Source organism: Diplotaxodon limnothrissa, linkage group LG14 (assembly GCF_057381915.1).
Source record: "Diplotaxodon limnothrissa isolate DT_005_m linkage group LG14, D_limnothrissa_male_GT1.1, whole genome shotgun sequence".
Taxonomy (NCBI): Eukaryota; Metazoa; Chordata; class Actinopteri; order Cichliformes; family Cichlidae; genus Diplotaxodon; species Diplotaxodon limnothrissa.
Window position 1 is genome coordinate 37,685,384 of NC_140609.1, and position 22,082 is coordinate 37,707,465.

The following is a 22,082-nucleotide window of genomic DNA, read 5'->3' on the forward strand; positions in this document are numbered from 1 at the left end:
TTGTGAACATCACAGCAGATGCCTTTGTGTGAAAGTAACTGAGAACAAAACACAAAACATGAAGGAGATTTTCCTGGCCCGAGTTTTTATAGCAGATAACCTTAAAAACATTCTGCAATATTCTGCAATTTTACATAATTTGCAAGTCTAAATTTCTTCAGTATTGAACAGCAGAAATTAGGCTTTCTTGTCCGAGGTCATTTAAGTAAAAAACAAAAGCCAGCGGCCGACAGCGCTGTAAACAACGGCAGACTGTTGGGTAATAATCGAATGAATAATGCAGAAAACAGATTTGTGATGGAAAACTGTTCTGGAAGTACAGAGAGAGAGAGCTGTGCATGAAGTGTGATTTTTATCGTGGTGGAAGCAAAGCAGCAACGGTAAGATTCATGATGATGTTTATCAAATGTGAAGCGTAGTTTGTCGGCACTCAACTTTTTTCAGACCATTGCAAAAAATTTGGTGCTTCCATGTGATTGGCTGATAAGATACTTCTTCGTTACATTCTGAGTAACATAAACAAGGGAGGTAATGGAAGGCAGTGGATCACACCACACCGAGACATCTGAGTCCATTTTTCAAACTTCAAAATGTGTTGATTTACATCTCTGATCCTCTAATACAAATAATAATATGAGTTCAACACTTAGAATCACTTAGAATTTCCACTTGAATCTGTCAAAATGAGGGAAACTGATTCTCAGTCGGATGGAAAGTTTGATTTTTAAGACACTCGGACCTAAAAGTATCTGGCAAAAGGTTAGCTTAATATTAGCATTTAACCAGCTGTTGTTGTTTAGTCTGCTCCTGTCAGTTGTTGGGAGGTGAGAGTTTTGTTTATCTAATCTAATAAATAACTTGATGATATTAGGAGTAAATAAGAGTGTTTATGCATGTTTTTGTATTTTGGTTGAGGTGGAAATGAGGAAGGAGCGGGAGCAGTGACGAAGGAGGGGAGAGAAATAATGAGAAAGAGATGATGAAAAAATAGACATATAGTGAAGTGAACATTAAGCAGACAGACCACTGGATAACCAGTCAAATGTTTCATGCATAAATCTGATGATGTGATAAAGAAGTGGCGTTCCTCCTCCAACCACAAACAGGAAGCTCATGAAGCGAGCAGTGTCAGTGTTTATGTTACACTGACCAGGAGACCTCTGAGCAGGATGGCTGCAGTCGCACAGCTCTGCTTCTCCCTGCTGTTCACTCTCATCAGCAACATTCATGCAGAAGAATTTATTCTCACTATTGAAGAAGGAGGCTCTCTTGAATTCAAGCTCCCAGATCAAAACAGCTCCTGCATCACCTCCAGACGTGTTGGTGAAGATACTCTGGTCCTGTGGAACATCTCTGACCCCTGGAACAGAAACTTCACAGTACATGAAGACCTGACAGGACGACTCTCATTTCCTGAGACATTTCATGGTTCTCCTTCATTTACTCTCAACAACCTGACCCACTCAGACTCTGGACTGTACCAAGATGTGTGCTGGACTCAGGGCAACGTGACATATGAGAGAAACATCAGCCTGACTGTGTGTAAGACAGTAAGTAAGGAAACAACCCGTAATGTAACACACAAAGCCATAGTGGACGTACGATGTGAAGGCGCAGGTGAGGATCTGATGGTGAAGTGGATCAAACATGACTTTACGTATAACAAAGACTTAAAGCTAACAGTTTTAGATGATGGCACAGCTTTGAAGGTGAACAGTTTAAGAGAAAGTTTCCTGGAGGTAAAGAAAACGTCACTTCTTCACGTCTTCAACACATTACAAACATTGTACATCTGCCTGGTGATGAACCAACAGCAGTGTGTGAGCACTCACTCAGTACGTTTGACCAAAGCAGCAAAGATAGTCCATGGCTCAGTGGGAGAGACAGCTGTGCTGCAGTGTCCCTTCATTCATGACCAACACCCGGTTTGGAGGAAGTGGGAAATGGGCTCGAAGACTTATGAAGAAGTCGGTCAAAACTACTCGCTGGTGCTTCCATTGCTAATGTTAAATGATTCCGGTTGGTACACCTGTGGAGGTCAAACCATAAAACAATGGTACAAACTTTTGGTGTGCCCCAAATTTGGTCCACCTGCAGTAGAGGTCTTCTCAGAGGGAGATGAAGTCAATCTCACATGTACTACTGAGAGAAAACTGGGTATGAAGCCCTGGTGGTTTATGAATTCGATCAAAAGAGAAGGCAAAATCATTGAATTTACTGAGATTATTGAAAATCAAAGCAGAATCCTTTTTTCCAATGAAAGCCTGATAATGTCTAATGTCTCACTAGAAGATGCAGGAGAGTATTGGTGTACAGTTTTAGAGTCAGAGGATGAGTGTTGGTCAGCAGAAAAATTTGTTCTGATCCACAGAGAGGCCTTTGGGGTTTACTCGACCTTCTACAGAGTCAGGTGGATACTGCTCAGCGGTCTGCAGGTGATGCTTTGTGTTGTTGTGGTCTGTGTGACACAGAAAACCAGGAGAGGAGAGCAGCTTTCAGCGCAGACACACACTTAATATGCTCATCAGCATTTAATAACAACATTATTATTATAAGTAATAATAATAGTGTTAATATTAATACAGGGACCTAGGATTGATGGAATCAAAACAAAAACAAACAAAAATATTATTGTAGATATGAATCTGTGACCTGACTGTACGGCTCGCTCTCTTATATGATTATATATTTTAAACATTTTGCCTTTTTTATCTTTCGACTTAATTCTTATTTTTTTGTACTCATTTTTTATTTCAGCTTTAATGATTTTGTGCTTTTTTGTTTTATGTGATTTAATTTTATCCATATCTCATTCATGTATCTCTCAGAGTATCATTTTGAACATTCTTCTGTTTCTATCAGTGATCAGTTCGATCTATAAGAAATGTTAGAAACCAGTTGTAAATGTATTCGTTCTTCACTCTGATGTCAATCATTATCATCTCTCTTGGAAAATGTATTTTGTTATTGTGTTTAAGAGCAGATTCATTACAGCACCATGTTTATCTGCACTATATTGTTTTCATTGTTGTGAATCATTTATATTTGCATTTCAATTGTTGTGATGCAGCAGACTGGAAACATGATTGTCTGATACAGCAAACACTTCATAATATGGACTTTACTGCTTTGATTGTGTTTTTATATTCTCCATTTTTGTTAGGAATCATTTCTGAAATAAAAATATCTAAATCTAATTTAACAGGCTGAATGTTGATGTTCTTCTGTCAATGACTCCATGATGATTTTAAATTTTAATAAACACACAATCCTCATATTTCAGTGCAGGATTTAATTAACCGGATCAGAGCTCCCAAACTTTGTTTTCAGGATTTTGAGTGAATATGCAGCCAACACACTTTAACATGTCTCTGATGTAGAGTGAAACAGAGCTGTTACATCATTTATTAACGTGGTGATTGTTTGAGAGAGAAATGTCTGTCTGACTGTTCATTTCACCTTATTTTTGAGAAATGATCAAACAAAAGGTTTTAAGGAATGTCGTCCTGCTTTTCTTTAATGTGCACTGATAGTTTAGTGTAAATCATGCACTTAGCTCACAATGGCAGATAAAAGAATGATGAAGGACATGAAAATAAAATGCACTGTAGATCACATGATATCACCAACATCAATCAGTGAAAATCATTTACACTGAAGCACGAGCCTGACTGATTTTAGGATAAAAGTTGAGGTGAAACTGTAATCGTGGCCTCAGTCCTGCTGTGGGTGTTCAAAACAAGAGCATTGCGGTAGAGCCGATCACTTTTCATACATTCTCAGAAAGTCACATGAACAGTAATAGATTGCATCGCGCACACTGAATGCTGATAAGTGAATACTGAGAATTTAGAAGGAAATGTTTTAAACTTGTTCCAGATAGTCTCATTAAAACTGTCACACTAATCTTTGTACTCTCTCAAACTCAGAAAAACTCAAGAAATCTATTTTTTTTTCATAATTTAAACATTTTCTCCAATTTGTAAGTGCTATGTAAATCAGGTGTTATTGTCCTTAGCTCTGTGGTCTCACACTAAGAGGGTCCTGGGATCAAACCTGGTCAGAACTCTGTGAGGGGTTTGCATGTTTTCTTAAGGAGCTCCAATTTCTCCAGTCATCAAAAACAGTTCAGGCTAAGAGAACCATTACACCCACTGCACTGGTCGCTTCACACACCAACAATAACATCATAACAGCCACGTGCATTTATATACACTGCTAAGGTGTTTTTGACACAGTGGGAAACAGCAAAAAATTCAGAGGTTCACTGATAATACCGAAATAAGACTAAAGTGTGGCTTGTGCCAATGGATTTAACATCACTTTTGTGCTTTCTTATCCTCGCCAGAGCAAGAACAGCGAGGATCATGGCTCCACAATGTCACCGATCTGGGTTCAGGACCCTAAATAACTTGTTACTCTAAAGCGATTGTTAATCTGAATAGTTCTCTCCTGGTTTGAGGAGAGAGATGAGAAACAGCAAACTGGATGTTGCTGCGGTCACATTTATCTTCCCCTCACACACCTGGGGGGCTGATGTGTGTCCCACAGGATCTAATTCCAGTTGTTCTCCACCACCTCCAACAGTGAAGCACAGCTGGAGTTGAGGACTTGTAATCCACATGTGACACAGATGTTCCTGTGCACTACCCCAGTCGTCTGGTTGTGCGTCTCAGTGTACAGATACACCCACATAGAATGACCACCCCCAGATAGCTACCAGCGAACTGCCAGCCAGTTACCTGTTGGCCGTTCCTCCTCCTCCTGGGGTGTTTGGGCTTTCTACACTCCCCTTTCATTCAGTCACAGAGTGGCACCAAGAGGTGGCGCTTTCTTCACAAAAACTGAAAATGTCAAATAGACCAAACTTTACAGACAGCTTGACTTTTCAGACATTTTTCACTGCACTAAAAGTATTTCTGAAAACATTCCTTCATTTTAATTTAAACCAATTTAAAGTAAATTATTAATTAATTAAATAAATAAATGGAAAAAGGAAACCGTTGATAAAAACGTCATACTCTAAGCCCACAAGCAGATGTGAATGTAAAAGCTGATATTTGTACAACTTTCATGTTTCGTTTACTGTTTGCTTCATTGTTACTTGTTCAGACTTCTGTTTCATCTCTAAATATCCATCCATCCATCTTCATCCGCTTTATCCGAGGCCGGGTCGCGGGGGCAGCAGCCTAAGCAAAGAGGCCCAGACCTCCCTCTCCCCAGCCACCTCCTCCAGCTTATCCGGGGGAACACCAAGGCGTTCCCAGGCCAGCCGAGAGATATAATCTCTCCAGCGTGTCCTGGGTCTGCCCCGGGGCCTCCTCCCGGTGGGACATGCCTGGAACACCTCACCCAGGAGGCGCCCAGGAGGCATCCTTGTCAGATGCCCGAACCACCTCAGCTGGCTCTTTTCGATGTGGAGCAGCAGCTGCTCTACTCTGAGCCCCTCCCGGATGGCCGAACTTCTCACCCTATCTCTAAGGGAGAGGCCAGCCACCCTTCGGAGGGAGCTCATTTCTGCCGCTTGTATCTGCGATCTCGTTCTTTCGGTCACTACCCACAGCTCGTGGCCATAGGCGAGGGTAGGGACGTAGATCGACCGGTAAATTGAGAGCTTCGCTTTTACACTCAGCTCCCTCTTCACCACGACGGACCGGTGCAGCGTCCGCATTACTGCAGCTGCAGCCCCAATCCGTCTGTCGATCTCCGGCTCCCTTCTCCCATCACTCGCGAACAAGACCCAGAGATACTTGAACTCCTCCACTTGGGGCAGGAACTCATCCCCGACCGGGAGTGGGCACTCCACCCTTTTCCGGCTGAGAACCATGGCCTCAGATTTGGAGGTGCTGATCCTCATTCCCGCTGCTTCACACTCGACTGCGAACCGTTCCAGTGCGAGCTGGAGGCCATCACCCGATGGAGCCAACAGAACCACATCATCTGCAAAAATCAGAGATGAGATTCTGAGGCCACCAAAGCGAAAGCCCTCCGCCACTTGGCTGCGCCTAGAAATCCTGTCCATAAAAATTATGAACAGAACCGGAGACAAAGGGCAGCCCTGGCGGAGCCCATCACGCACCGGGAACGAGTCCGACTTATTGCCGGCAATGCGAACCAAGCTCTTGCAACGGTTGTATAGGGATCGAATGGCCCGTAGCAATGGGCCAGACACCCCATACTCCCGCAACACCTCCCACAGGACACCCCGAGAGACACGGTCGAATGCCTTCTCCAAGTCCACAAAACACATGTAGACTGGTTGGGCAAACTCCCATGCACCCTCAAGTATCCTGGAGAGGATAAAGAGCTGGTCCAGTGTTCCGCGACCAGGACGAAAACCGCATTGTTCCTCCTGTATCCGAGGTTCGACTAGCGGACGAACTCTCTAAATATGATTTATATTTTTCCATCAGATTACAGCTCCTTTGTTCGTTCATTTTAATTTTAGTAGTTTCAAGTGGTTGTTCAAAAAACACCTGAGGCATTGACAACATTTTTAGGTAAATAGTTGTATGAACTTTATTGTTTATAACATTTGTGCCTAGGTTTTTTTTTTAAATTTACAATTCATTTTTGTATTTCAAGCTGTGAAAATAATTCTATAGATATGTTTGTGGTTTTTACATTACAAAAAAAACCAACGACAGCCTTTTCTTACTCATTTATGTTTTTGTGTGATTTCAGATCAGTTGTGTTAGTACGGTATGTCAATAAATAAATAACTTTAAATTCAGACATGTGAGATTGTGCTGAAAAGGTTGATACCAAACAAGGCAAGAATAAAAAATGTAAAAACAATTTAAAGGTGATGAAATAGAAAGGTAAAATCAAAAGTAGCCAAAAATGGCCAATTATACCCTGGACCCCAGAGGCTTAATCCAATAAATCATGAGAAGCTAGGTTTAAATTTTTGGTAAAAATGTATTCATGACAATGATTTCTGGCATTTTGTGTAAATTAAAGCAGGTAACAATTTGATTATTACTAACAAAAACAGAGTGAAAGTTAAGTTAGACTAGTGTTTGTAAATGAACCACCCCATGTTGTGTAGCTTTCTTGATTTTATACTTATTGAGCTACATACGGATTTATTCAGAATCAGAATCAGAATCAGAAAGGGTTTTATTGCCAAATGTTGAGCAGGTTTACAACATTAGGAAATTGCTGCGGTGCTTCAGTGCAAACATACTGTCATAAATTACGCTTAAATAGACATGAAAATAAAAATGAGAATAAGAATTAAAAGTGCTAAGTAGATAGATATATACATGATATATACATGAGTGCAGATGGTGATCAGTGCCAAACATGGAATGATGCAGTGACACAGCGTAGGGTCATGTGTTAGTGGCGGGTACAGTCATATGGTTATTGTTCATGTGTCCAACAGCAGAGGGGAAGAAACTGTTCTTATGGCGAGAGGTTCTGGTGCGAATGGACCGGAGCCTCCTGCCTGAGGGGAGCAGGTCAAACAGACTGTGTCCAGGGTGAGAAGGGTCAGCTGTGATCCGAGCTGCACGCCGCAGTGTCCTGGAGGTGTACAGGTCCTGCAGAGATGGGAGTCTGCAGCCAATCACCTTCTCAGCAGAGCGCACAACACGCTGCAGTCTCTGTTTGTCCCTGATAGTGGCTCCAGCGTACCACACGGTGATGGAGGAGGTGAGGATGGACTCGATGATTGCAGTGTAGAACTGCATCATCGTCCGTGTTGGCAGGTTGAATTTCTTCAGCTGCCTCAGGAAGTACATCCTCTGCTGGGCTTTCTTAATGACGGAGATGATGGTGGGCTCCCACTTCAGGTCCTGGGTGATGGTGGTACCCAGGAAGCGGAATGAGTCCACAGAGGTGATGGGGGTGTCAGACAGGATGATGGGGGGAGTGGAGCTGTGTGCTTCCTGAAGTCCACATTATATAGAGAATAGAAAACATAAAATCAAAATTCTAATTTTTTATGTAACTGAAATCTTTAATTATCTAAGCTAAAGAAAATATTTAAGTTATAGACTATTTATATGAAACCTTTGTATATTTAATGCATTTGATGTATATAATGTATACATGTAAACTTATATAATTGTCATGGTCCTGAGTCTGTGGACTCAGTGCTGTTGTTTTGATTATTTTCTCATGTTTAGTTTTATTCTGATTTTGTATTCTGTCTGGGAACTTCCTGTTTTACTTTGGAGATCTGTGTGTGACTTAACTGTGTTCAGCTTGTATTTCCCTTTCATATTGTGAATTAGGATCAGCTGTGATTTCCTCCTATGTGACAAGTGCCTCAGTATTTATGGACCTTACAGTCCTTACAAACTCTGTCTTTATTCTGTTTCCAAACTATTTTTCAAGAAGCTGGTATAGTGAGGATCAAACTGATTTGTAAAATTTTTGTCTCTCTCACTTGACAAAAATACCAACAGGACAAACAAAAAAAAATCTGAAAACACAAAAATATTTTTGTTGGTTTGACTTGATGGAAAATAATCAACTGAGGAAAAAAAACATCCATCTTCTTTCTAATCCATTTGATTTTCAGAGTCACAGTCTGTGACTCTGTGCTGCGAGGGATCGGGATGTCTGACATTAACACATGAACCAAACTGTCCTAGAGTACATTCACTAATCTACCGTCCAGTTTGTGACATGAAAAGAGAAACAGGACCAGAAACTACTTGGACCGGTTTCATGCGCCTCATCTTTTACCCACAAAGAAAGCATCAGCACACTATTAGTACATCTCAGAGATACTTTCTTTCTCAGGAAGTCACATGAAGAGTAATAGATTACATCTCTCACTGTATCTGACCAAACAGCTGCTGTGGAAAGTCAGTTATTAGTCTTTTTAGTCTTTTTTTAGACACAGAGATTGATGTTTTAAACTTCTTCCAGATAAGCTGATTAAAATTCTCAAACTAATCTTTATACTCTTTTCAAATTCAGAAAAACTCAAGAAACTAACAGCTATCTTCATAACTAAAATGTATTTCTCCCACTTTTAAGTGCTACGTAAATAATTAGACTGTTAAAAAAATCATTAAAGATGCAGTTGTCACTGCTGAGCAGCCAGTGTGTTAAAGGTACAGACCCAAATGCGGACACGGGAGAACTGAACTGAAGTTAAACAAAGAGCGAACCTTTTTGGGGGCTGATACACAAGAAACCAAAAATCAAGGCGAGATCAAACTTGGGCCTAAACTAAAACCTAAACTGGGAGAACTAAATAATTTGACAAACCGTGACCACAATGAGGAACGATGAAACAACTATGACAAGAGGTACAAGAACGTGATTTTGAGCAGCAGCATGAGAAACAAAAACATGAACTAGAGATAAGAAAGTCGTCTGGACTTCTTTAGGTTGCTTGAAGACGTTTCACCTCTCATCCGAGAAGCTTCCGAGAAGCTTCTTCAGTTCTAGGGTCACATGGTGGATAAGACAGGTCCATGTCACTATAGATGCCCTCCAGAGCAAGATTAGACAAACCCTTCTACCCTCTCCTATCCTAGAAGAGGTTTATAAGTTTGTGGACAAGGCTCAGCGGGCCAACACTTTAAAGGAAAAGAAAGACAATGCAGGAAAATCCACAGCTTGCTTTCAAAAACACTCACTCCTCAGTCTGAATCTACACAACTCAGAGAAGAACACACACCTGAGGACAGTCAGGAAAAATGGGTGAAGAACCTTTCTGACCGGAATCTCACTGAACCTGAAAAGAAAGTGTTGGCCAAAGGACTCATTTTTGCCATTTCTCCTCAACATTTGCCCATAGTGGCCCTCATCACAGCCACAGAAACCGCCATACGGATTAATGAATTATCACAAACAGAAGCAGAGCAAATCAGGATGAAAGTCTCAGCCACCCTCTCCAGTGCCAAAGTCCTAACCTCACAATACAACTAACTACTTTTAACTTTTAGTAACTGGATTACTTTTTTGGAGAAGTGTTGAGCAGTGCATCATCAACAGCGATCAACTCGAAACTGACGACGGAGGCATGCTTGGAAGTTCTTTGGGAAATTTATTACATACTGACACACATTACATCCTCTCTTCAAGGCTTTGTTGTGTTGCCACAGTATTTAACTGTCTTCTCACATACATTGCACACAGCATAATTTCTATGCTGAGCACCTCCAGTTTCTCATTGGCTCTTGCGGAGCCTTAGCACGCACATGAATGAGAGGTGGAAGGCGATTGTGGTTTCTATTAACAGCAACAGTGGAGGTACGATGTGAGGGAGCAAATAAGAATCTGCTGGTCCAGTGGATCAAATACGAGGGGGATACACGGCAAAGAAATTCTTTTACAACGACAACAATTGTGAAGGTGAAAAGTTTAAAAGAAAGTTTCTTGGAGGTGAAAAAAACACCACTTCTGCATGTATTCAACACATCACAAACATCTTACATCTGTCTGGAGATGAACCAACAGCAGTGTGTGACCACTCACTTTATAGATGTGACCAAAGCAATAATGTTCATCTATCACACAGTGGGAGAGACAGCTGTGCTGCAGTGTCCCTTCAGTCATGGCCAACCACCGGTTTGGGAGAAGGTGGACCTTTACTTTGGATCAAAGAAAGCCGGGCAAAACTACTCGCATGTGTTTCCATCACGATGTTAAATTATTCAGGTTGGTACATCTGTGGAGGTCAAACCATAAAACAATTGTGCCGGCTTGTAGTGTGCCACAGATTTGGTCCACCTGCAGTGGACGTCTTCTCAGAGGGAGATGAAGTCACTGTGAGATGTTCACAAAAAAGTGAATGGCTCACAAGGTGGTTCATGAAGTCAATCCAGGCACAAGGAAAAATCACTGAGTTTACTGAGATTATTGAAAATCAAAGCAGAATCCTTCTTTCTGATGACAAACTGATAATCTCTAATATCTCACAGAAAGATGCAGGAGAGTACTGGTGTGCAGGTTTAGACTTTTTTGAAGAGTGCAAGTTCACAGAAAAAACAGTTCTGATCCACAGAGAGGCCTTTGGGGTTTACTCGACCTTCTACAGAGTCAGGTGGATACTGCTCAGCGGTCTGCAGGTGATGCTTTGTGTTGTTGTGGTCTGTGTGATACAGAAAACCAGGAGAGGAGAGCAGCTTTCAGCTCAGACACACACTTAATGTGCTCATCAGCATTTATAATGATAATAATAATGATAATAATAATAATGATAATAATAACAAACAAAAATATTATTGTAGATATGAATCTGTGCTCTGAGCTGACTGGATGGCTCACTCTCTTATATAAGTTATAAATTATTATTATTATTATATTTTGCCTTTTTTTTTAAATTCTTTGATGTACATCTTGATGATCTCTTTTCATATATTCTCATTTAATGTCAGCTAAAGTGATTATGTGCTTTTTTCTTTTATGTAATTTGATGTTTATTCATATCTCATTCATGTATCTCTCAGAGTATCATTTTGAATATTCTTCTGTTTCTATCAGTGATCAGTTCGATCTATAAGAAATGTTAGAAACCAGTTGTAAATGTATTCGTTCTTCACTCTGATGTGAATCATTATCATCTCTCTTGGAAAATGTATTTTGTTATTGTGTTTAAGAGCAGATTCATTACAGCACCATGTTTATCTGCACTATATTGTTTTCATTGTTGTGAATAATTTATATTTGCATTTCAATTGTTGTGATGCATCAGACTGGAAACATGATTGTCTGATACAGCAAACACTTCATAATATGGACTTTACTGCTTTGATTGTGTTTTTATATTCTCCATTTTTGTTAGGAATCATTTCTGAAATAAAAATATCTAAATCTAATTTAACAGGCTGAATGTTGATGTTCTTCTGTCAATGACTCCATGATGATTTTTAATTTTAATAAACACACAATCCTCATATTTCAGTGCAGGATTTAATTAACCGGATCAGAGCTCCCAAACTTTGATGTAAAATGAGTAATCAGTGTGTGTGCGTGTGTGTTCTGAGGCAAGATTAGAAAATTGCATAACTGCCTCAGTGCTTGTGGACCTTATAGTCCTTACAAACTCTGTCTTTTGCTACTGTAGGCCCCGGTCTGGATGGACCTGGGCTCCCTTGCCTTGGTGGGTACCAGAGGACGGGGGTGCCTACTGGGGTCAGCGGGGGAGCTGGCCCTAGGGAGGGGCATCCTCCACTCCCTCCTTTTCCTCCCCATCCCCGGCTACCTCCCTCTTCCCGCTCCACCACACTCACCCACACAGGTAGGGCCTTGGGGTGCGGGTGTGTCACAAGGGTGCATGGGAGACATCCCCCCCCCCCTGTCCCCTTCTGGCCACCTGTGCCTCAATTTTATCTCACAACTTAGACATCCACATTACTTACACTCTCATAACACACACATATATATAGGGCCTTGAGGGTGGGCACGTTAACGGCGTCCAGTGGACGGTCTGTGTACTCAAACCTACCTCTGGCGCTGGTGCCCACCTCCCAATTTTAAATCCATGTAGACACTGAGGGTTCTCGGGAGGGGCCGTGCTAACACCTGCTGCTCTCTGGCAGCAGCACCATGCTCTCCCTTGTTTTAAATGCACTTTAGACTTTAGAACAACACGCAGCAACACTACACATGAGCGGGAGGAGGGAGGTATGGGGTCTTCACACACCCCCGTTCTCTGCTAGCCATTGGGGCGGGGGGGCTGGGAGGAGATGTTAGCTGTCCGATTGGCCTCCCTGCTGCTGCGGAGCCTGGGACGGTCTGCTTGCCTCCACCCCGGGGGGAAGGGTAACATCTCTTGGGTCTGGGTTCTGTTTCCCCCTCTGGGGGCGAGGGTACCTGGACCCGGGGTATAGAATATGTTTGGGGAGTGTGATTGTGTGTACATGTCCATTTATGTCAATCCTTACGTTGGGTGAGTGCTGAGTGTTTGTATATGTGTGCATGAGGGTGGGAATGCATGTTTGTGTCTGTGTGTGCCTGTTTTTCTGTGTCTATGTCAGGTCGGGTCTTACACTCCACCTCTCTGGGAACTCCCAGGCCCTCCAAGGCCTATCTCCCCTCACCACACTCCCTGCCGGTGACTGATGCCTTTAGGGGTCGGTGCATTGGTGGTTCTTGGTGTCCGGGGCTGGGCACTCAGGTATGTACCGGCTCACTCCCGGTGGCTACCTGGCGGGGCCTGGCGCCTGTTGCTCGGTCGGGCCTCCTCCGGGGTGCGGGGGGCCCTTGGGCCTCTGGGCCTGCCGCTCGGTTCACTCTGGCACAGGTGGCTGCCGGCAGAGCCGGCGGGCACGCCGGTGCAGCCCCCTCTAGCTTCTGCTCGGTGGCTACTGGGTGACGCCTCGTCTGGGGATCCTCAGCCCTTCCCATGAGGGTGGCACGGATGCCCTCCGGTGGTCCTCTTTGGGCTCTCGTGCTTTGGGAGCCTCTGGATGTCTAGGGCCTGGATCTCCTCCATGCCTGCTTCATGCCCTGGGGGACGGGGCTATGGCTTGCTACATCCTCTTGCAGACCATTACATGTGGAAACCATTTGAATACAAGCGCGCTGATCCACACAGGTATGCACACGGGTGTTCACTGCTCGTAGACTTAAATTACACCTTTCTTGGCTGCTACTTCAAAGCACATTGTGCGCTGTCTGTCCTGCGTGCTGCACAACAACATTGAATATTCAGTATTTACTGCTGTTTACACTTAGCTAGATTAATGCGATGGTGTTGTGTTTAGTATGTTGCTTTGGTTTTGTTTGTTTTTTTGCTTGTTTTCTATTCTTCTTCTCTCAACAGGTGACCCAGGAGATTTTTTTCTCCCCCCCTTTCTCACTGTCCCTCTCCCCTTCTGTTTTTCTTTTCCTTCCTCTTTCTTTCTCCCTTTCCTATCCCTCACTCATGTCTGTCCCGTCTGTAACATCTGAAAATAAAATATAATAAACAATAAAAACAAAGGTCGATCAAATGGACCAATACGGCAATGCCACGATGATCCATTTGGCAAAGTAAATCCATTGGGTATCCTTGTTGGTCTTCAGACAACAATTCTGACGGCTAAAGAACCAAATGGGACTGGCAAAAAAACAAACAAACAAAAAAAACAACAAAAACAAACAAACTCTGTCTTTATTCTGTTTCCAAACTATTTTTCAAGAAACTGATATAACGAGGATCAATTATCCAAACGTAATGAGTTACTATTTTGAATATTAATGATTCTTTTTTATTAAGTCAGTGTTTAAATCAGTTTATAAAGCCCTTAAGTTAATGTCTTTACCAACAAGTGAAAAAAAGAAAGAAAAAAAATCTTATAAAATCAGTGGTGTTTACTCAGTGTGTCCTTTCCCTTTTTTACCTTGTTGATTTGTGCTTGTTTATTTAAAAAATCGTGTTTGTTTTGTCTATATGCTCAGTCTTTGTTAGAATGTTATTTTTTTTTACTTTTTGGGGGGGGGGGGGGGGGGTAAATAATGTAAGAATTTATGTTTCTACATCTTTAGGAATAAAAGATTACGAAACAGCTCCATCTCGCGACAGCTTTTTAAACTGCCAATCTGGAGTATGTGAATTCTCGTTGGGAGTTCTGTGTTGTCGCGATACTTTAGCGTGACGTCACCCTGAACAAGCACTTTGTAACCTGTGTTTTCAGTTTTTGTCACGCCTGTTCTCGCACTCAAAGCTTTCTGTCCCGGATCTGCTAATCCAAGGGAAGAGGCGTTATAGCACGGCTGACGTTTACTCGCCTCCAGCTGTCGGACTTTGATTTAGCACTGAGAAGTTACCCCGGGTAAAATTAGCCAGCTTTAGCCAGCACAAAATTTGTCACGCAGCTGCGCGTTTTCACCGGTTTCTGTTCTTTTCCGTCCGAGCGGACCGAGGACTATGGTATTACTGAAAAACCTCCACCCTCCCACCGAGGGAGTGAGACACGAACAAGCCGAGACCACGGCGGTTCTGGACGGCCAGCGGCTCGGCTGCGGCACCCTCTACGTCGCAGAAACGTAAGTGGTGCACGTGGCGCGTGTTTTGCTCTTTGGCTCGTGGGTCTGGGGTTCAGGCTCGTGTTTATTGAGGTTCTTATCGGGATTTCACGCGCACTTCATTGGAAATCACACCAGTTTACATTATAGACATAAAATAAAGGTCTGCTCCGCGCGCTGAAATCACTTCCGGAGCGCACTCTTTCAAAATAATACATTGCAGAACAAAATGTGGATGTCTTCTTTTAAATCCAGTATTAGAAATATGTCTACTTATTATTTATATTACATTTTTTTTCTGGTACCTCTCCGTAAACATGATATATTTTGTGTGTGTTTTGGTATTACTTGGACTCTCGGTAATGTTAAAAGGCGGGTTTCTTTTTCCTTTTTTTCATGTTTTTTTTTTTTTAATGTATTTTTTATTTTAATTTTTTTGGAATTTGTTTCTGTGCTATCATTTTATTTCTTTCCTTTTTTACATTGTCTTTGCGTTCTTTTTCTTCTTGTTGTCTTCGTGTTGTTATATTATTTCAGTTATTCAATTCTTAATTTAATTTCATATTTATTTTTCTTAAGCTAGTAAAAAATTTTGGAAAAGCACAAAACAGCAATAAACTGGGAAGGAAACATTGTGTGTGTGTGTGTGTGTGTGTGTAAATTCAGATTTTACAGCTGTGTTATGTTTCTCACAGACCCTCGCTGTTGCATTACAATTACATATTTTCTTATTACATATTTTTTTACAAAGCACTTTTTTACTTTTAGGAAGTAGAAGCAAACAATGTTAAAGTAATTTAGTTGGCATTTTGTAACATTTTTTTAAAATATCATATGATAAATTAATAGTCAGTTGAGACCGTAATTAGTCGTTGCCAGAAAAGTCAGATAATAAGCTTGGCAGACATTTAAAAGCATCTAAAAGTTGTTTAGTGCTGTTGTTTAAAGCAGTTTGTTTTCTTTTTATCAGGCGCCTGTCGTGGTTTGACAGCTCAGGCCTGGGTTTCTCTCTGGAGTATCCCTCCATCGGTCTGCACGCCATCTCCAGAGACGTCAGCGCTTACCCACAGGAACACCTCTACGTCATGGTCAACGGCAAACTCAACAGTGAGGCGAAGTTTACATCTGAACTTTATATCTCTTTTTACTTGTTTAGGCCCCCAAAAATATGTAGTTTTTGGGGGGTGAGGGGAGTCCAGTCTTCAGGGTTGTTAAAGCGTGTTTGACCTGTTGTGTACAAATAGTTTCTTTACAGTTTCTGAAGGAGTTTTTGGGTCACTGCTGACTTCTCCTGTTTCCTTACAGAAGAGAACGAGGCAGAAATGGCAGAGAAAGCAGCTGATGATGATGATGACGGCAGCAGTGATGGTGGTGACGATGATGAAGACGAAGGGGCGATCACAGAGATTCGATTTGTTCCCAGCGACAAAGCGGCATGTGAGTGACCTCGCTGAGGATGAGCAGCAGGCTGCACATCCTGTATAAACGACAGTTGGAGATGGCGCAGCATCACACTTATACCTTTGTGTGCCTTACTTGCAGTGGAGTCCATGTTCTCAGCCATGTGCGAGTGCCAGGCGCTCCACCCCGATCCCGAGGATGACGACTCGGACAACGACTTTGAAGGAGAGGAGTACGACGTGGAGGAAGCCGGTGAGGCAAAACTCAAACGCATAGATGCAGAATGCACCTGGCTCAACGTTACAATGGAGTGGCCTGTAAAAATGGGTCTGATTTCAGTCTGGATGATTTAGGATCCTCTTTTCATGCACTTCTTTGTCTCTTTAGCAGACACAAAGAAGACAACAGCTCCTCGCATTCCAACAAACAGTGATATAAATCCTCAAATTAATTCAGAAACACAAAACAAGCAGAAAATCTTTCCAGAAAAAAAAGTTTTCTTTTTAAGCATTTTATTGTATTTGAGAATACAGAGTAGAAATGGCTTTGTGCCTAATTGTATTTCTATTGAAGTGAATTTCTTACATCACCAATGGCTGTTCTTGTAAAGTTGATCTGTTCTGCTCATTTCCAACCTAAAGTTTTATTCTTGGACACTAAATTATCTTTAAACACATTTCATATTTACTTTATTCCTCCTTCCGACAGCACCACAGTTCATCCTCGATCCTCCTTTGTCTGACACAAACCCCTCCCATTTATCTCCTTTAGCTCCTCCCATTTAAGTAAGCTTCCTTCTGATGGATGGATGGATGGATGGATGGATACTTTATTAATCCCACAAGGGAAATTGTTGCTGATTAGCTTTGTCTAGCAAAGAGAAGGTCTGATTAGCCACATTATGGATGTCCCCGTGTTTGAGATTAGACAGATCCAGGTTATAAACTAATCCTCATTAATAAGCGCTTAAAAGCTCATAATGATTACTTGTTAGTATGGTGATCTCATGATTTGTTATGGTGGCTGTTTTACTCTGAGCACGCACCATTGTAGCTGCATATATGACAGAAAATAAGGATTACCAAATAGCTCCAGTTTAAATAGTTTACTGTAAAGAACATTTGATAAAATAGTTCTTTTGTCTGAATGTAAAAGTCTTTTCATTTTTCTCCTTCTGTCTTTTCTCTTTCCACTTCACGGACTGGTGACTCGGACTGCTTGCTTGCAGAGGCTGGTAAGTTTAAATGAGATGAGCACAGAGTAACTGATGTTTATGGCAGTGCAGTGTGGACAGGTGGATTAAACAGTACTCTTTGTAAATCTGTCTTTAAATCACTGAAGAAGCAGCAGGACTGAGAATAGATGGTTATCAGCAGCTGAACTTTCAAAATAAGAGTGAGGGGATTGTGCTATCCTGTTGTTAAGTGATGATGTGTGAACCCTGCATCCAGGTCCAATTTGTCTTTAAATTGTTGCTGCTGAATCACCATCTCTCTCCTCCACCTGCTTAGAGCACGGTCACGCTGACATCCCAACCTTCTACACCTGCGACGAGGGCCTGTCGGCGCTAACGCAGGAGGGTCAGGCCACGCTGGAGAGGCTAGAGGGGATGCTGGCTGAGTCAGTCGCTCAGCAGTACCACATGGCTGGAGTCCGGACGGAAGAAACAAAAGCCGAGTTTGAAGGTCAGAGTCGCACAAACCTCGACCTGTCGCTCTTTGTGTTTTAGTCTTAATAAGTAATGGCATGACACACGGAGCACGATGAGACAGATGTGAGGGACACAATAACACAAAGTTAAACTAAAACTAAACAAAATGGCACCGTAGATACAAAAAAGGTCAACTCATGTTCGACGTTGCTCTGATGCGTATCGGGAAGGCGGATGGTTGATCAGCATGCAGCCTGGCTGTCATCCATTGCTATCTGAACTTTGCAGCATTAGTGTTTTGGTTGCCACCATGTTGGTTTATTCAACGAACTGTATTTGTCAGATAAGTTCATTAAAATGCTTCAGGAGGCACCAGCAGCATAGACAGAGTGGAGGTGAAGCTTAGCAGGCAGCTAGCAGCTACACCTGTGGTGACACACCTGTGAATCAAAGCAGCCAGTCCCTAACTTTAAGCTCTGGTATGAGTTATCATCACCTGTACAGTTGTTACTAAAAATGAAACTATCCTATGTTTTTCTTGCTTTAACCAGTCAATGAGAGACTAATAAATATACTGTTCAGTTTATAATGTAGAGCAAATATAAATTACTTGCATTTCCTCAAAAATCTTTTCTGTGCAGTGAAAATTAAAGTATTTCTGGATGATTTGCAAGATGAGGATCAATTATTTTAAGATTTATTTCTGGTGTGTACATTTATGTTGACAGATGGGATGGAGGTGGACACAGCAGCGATGGAGGCGGGTCAGTTCGAGGATGCTGACGTAGAGCACTGGTAGGTCTCAGTGTGTCGGTCAGCATTTGCAGGAATTGGCCTTTAGAAGCAGGAACAGGCAGTCTGGCCAAAGAGCAGACGTTATGAAGAGAAAGAGAAAGCTCTGTGAAAAATGTGGTGGTAAAACAGTAGCTTGAGGGTGGAAATCTTTTTAAAACTTCATTTTGGGGCAAAGGCGGCACACTTTTAAGCATTTTAATCTGATTTAACAGGTGATGCTATAAGTGCTGATTTTAATTAGCACTGAAATAAGAATTCATTTACGTCATGCTTCAAAAATAAGTACAATTACATTTATAATGGCTGCAAAAGATCATGTGATGATCTTTTGGGTCCAGATCCACCGTCTGAATCTCACCATGCCGGTGAAATGTAACTACACTCACACTACACTACCACTTGTTTAACTAAAAATGTGTGAATGGGTGGATGACTGGATGTGTAAAGCGCTTTGGGGTCCTTAGGGGCCATTTACCATTTAAAAAAGGCAGTGATAATATATACAGAATATCATATGCAGAATAAAATGTAAAATGTGTGCTGAGATGAGAAACATACTGCACACGGCCCACTGAGCTAATCATCAATCAGTGTTTGCATTGATTAACCGTGTCGTGAACTTGCGACCACAGAAAAGTTGCCCGTTTGCAGTTTGGTTCATTCGTGTGCGTTCTGACTCTTTCTGTAGATGGAAATCGTGTCTGCAGCCGGTCAAAGCATCAGTGTTGCATCGTGGGATTGAAGACAAGGACAACAGCACTTCTTTAAAGCTCTTACTCTCTTTTCTGTGAAACCTTTTACCGCTGAGCTTCCGACATCTGCTCTGCCGCATCGTGTGGTTTCTGTTAATTCGATAACGGTCACATCGACATACTGTCAGGCACTTCTGTAACAAAGCTACTCTGGACTTTTGAGATGCAGTCCTGAACGTGTTTGTAAAACCAACTAACGCTGAGTTTTTGTTTGTTTTGTACCTAATGACCAATTGAATATTTGATGTTTTTGCTGAGGACAGTGGATCTTTGTATGTGATTGTCAATAAACAAGTAGTTTTTGTATCAGCTTGTTTATTTCAGTGTTAGTGCAGATAACAGTGAAACTCAATGTGGATGGGAGCACCAAAGTTTGTCTGTCTGGAGCTGCTCATTAATTCGTATATCACAGAATTTCAAACACCACAACAGTTTGAGGTGTTTGTCTTCAGTCCTGTTTTTGAGCATCAACAGTTCATTTGTAAGGCGCTGTTCTCAGGCCAGCAGCTCTAGCGGTCCTGGTTAAAGTCGGTGTCAGCTGTGTGAGTTATAGATGTGATTTATTTCCTACAAACTAAAAAAGCTGAACCATCGTCCTCCAAGTGTTGATTACATCAGCGGTCCCCAACCCCCGGGCCTCGGACCGGTACCGGTCCGTGAGTCGTTTGGTACCGGGCTGCGAGAGTTGAGGCTCAGGTGTGAAATGTATAGTTTTCAGGGTTTTTATCGGTTTTATCGTTTACTCGGTTTTCCTGGGTCTTTTCACGTGTGTTATGAATAAATCTTCTTTGTTTTGGTACCGGTACTAGTTTCATTTTGTTGTATTTATCCGCGACACCTTAAAGGCCGGTCCGTGAAAATATTGTCGGGCATAAACCGGTCCGTGGCGCAAAAAAGGTTGGGGACCGCTGGATTGCATCATTTTTTACATGGTTTGTAAATGGAACAGTTCCATAGCATTATATTCTATAGACCATACTGGTGGATCTGGAGAAGCTGACCATTAAACCACCAGCCTTCCAATAATGGTAAACAGCCTGCACTTCCTCCTCAGCCATCATTGAACAGGCAGTGAATGCCTACTCATTTGGATATGCGAGGAGCAGCGCCAGGAGCCTCTGGTGATAATTTTTTAAGGATTTTATATATGATAGAAGCTTCTGAGTAATTTTCAGCTTTGCATGGTCTCACTAAGGTCAGTCAAAAGAGGAAGTGTAATCTCACAAAATTATATTTTCTTGATGGCATCTTGACACTGGATTGAGTCTTGAATTTTGCAAATGTTTAATGGACTTTATCAAAAAACGGTAATCACAAAATAGTGAATGAGCCAATTATTGCATCAGCTTGTAAAAGTTTTCCATCTTGCAGATTATCTGCACAGAAGAAATCAAAAATATCTTTATTTAACTTATTTGAGCAGCCATGTATCCCACACGGTGAAATGAAAACACCATTTTTGAAGTTTCCTTCAGTTAATCTTCAGAAAACGGATCAAACTTTACGGCAGGCGTCTCAAACTCGCGGCCCACGTCACACCTATTTGCGGCCCATATATTGACGTGAAGAAATACAGTGGAATTTGGTCCTTGTTAAAGTGAGTTCTTTAAAAAGCAAAAAGTTTTTTAATATGAAGGCAACAAGAGCGGAGAGCACAAACATGCTGAGGGATTGGCTGTTAGTCCAGTGAGAGTCAAAAACTGATGTGCACACTTATGTCTGCGTTTTTATTTTGTTAAATACAAACACAATTATGCAATGTTTTCTTGTTTTCCTGGTACTACTTGAACACTAAAGTGGCCCACAGCTCATTTAAGGTTGAGACCCCTGCTTTATGGTATCAACATAAAACTGATGCATATTTAACAGCAACAGATGTGTTCAGACTGACACTTGGATTTGGCTGAAATGTGTTTTTCAGCCCTGAAATGTGCAAAATTTCAGGACAGCTTTCATAGTATGAAGCTAATAACTTTTCGTGGCTTCTTTGGAAACACTAATGTTTTTGCTGAACCTTTCCCAGGATCAAAGAAACAACCAATCATCACTGACCACTGTTTATTTATGTTTGCATGTACAGTATTTACAAAGAGCTCAAAGGCACTAATTGCATTTGTGCAAAAACTAACAGACATGTGCATGTACACTCCTACACTGTGCATGGCTCAGGAATGTTGCATTAGGTAAAAATATGACTAAAATACACAGATCATTCACTCAAAGACAGACTAATGAGGTTGTTGCAATATTATGCTACATCACATTTTCAGTTTGCAGTTGTCAGATTAGTTTAGTAGCTTAAAAAGTGATTGAAACATAAAATAGGGGCTAAGTGTATGTTACTGTATAACATTTGTTTGCAGGGTTACAACACATCTGTGTCCTTTATATCAGCTCTGTGGTTCCAGTCTTTTAAAAAAAACAAAAAAAAACTCATGCAAACATTATTTTAGTAACCCTAAAAAAGGTCAGTGTGTTGACTCAGGATTAAAAATACAAAAAGTTCTACAGGTTTGATTGAAAGTAAAATGTTGGCGTTGCCCTGTTCACAAATTTAAAAG

At 41.6% G+C, this 22,082-nt stretch overlaps 1 protein-coding gene across 2 annotated transcripts; it reads left to right on the forward strand.

Annotated features, from left to right (window-relative positions):
• The first annotated feature begins 14,564 nt into the window (after positions 1–14,564).
• Positions 14,565–19,781, forward strand: clns1a (chloride channel, nucleotide-sensitive, 1A). 2 transcript variants are annotated; one of them, XM_085370791.1, is made up of 7 exons: positions 14,565–14,943; positions 15,893–16,029; positions 16,228–16,359; positions 16,465–16,586; positions 17,840–18,008; positions 18,703–18,769; positions 19,458–19,781. In XM_085370791.1, coding segments are annotated over exons 1-7 (747 nt in total). In that variant the 5' UTR covers positions 14,565–14,824; the 3' UTR covers positions 19,459–19,781. The 2 variants fall into 2 exon arrangements, with proteins under 2 accessions (XP_085226917.1, XP_085226916.1); XM_085370790.1 differs by lacking the exon at positions 19,458–19,781 and having other exon boundaries at positions 18,703–18,773.
• The last annotated feature ends 2,301 nt before the right edge of the window (positions 19,782–22,082 follow it).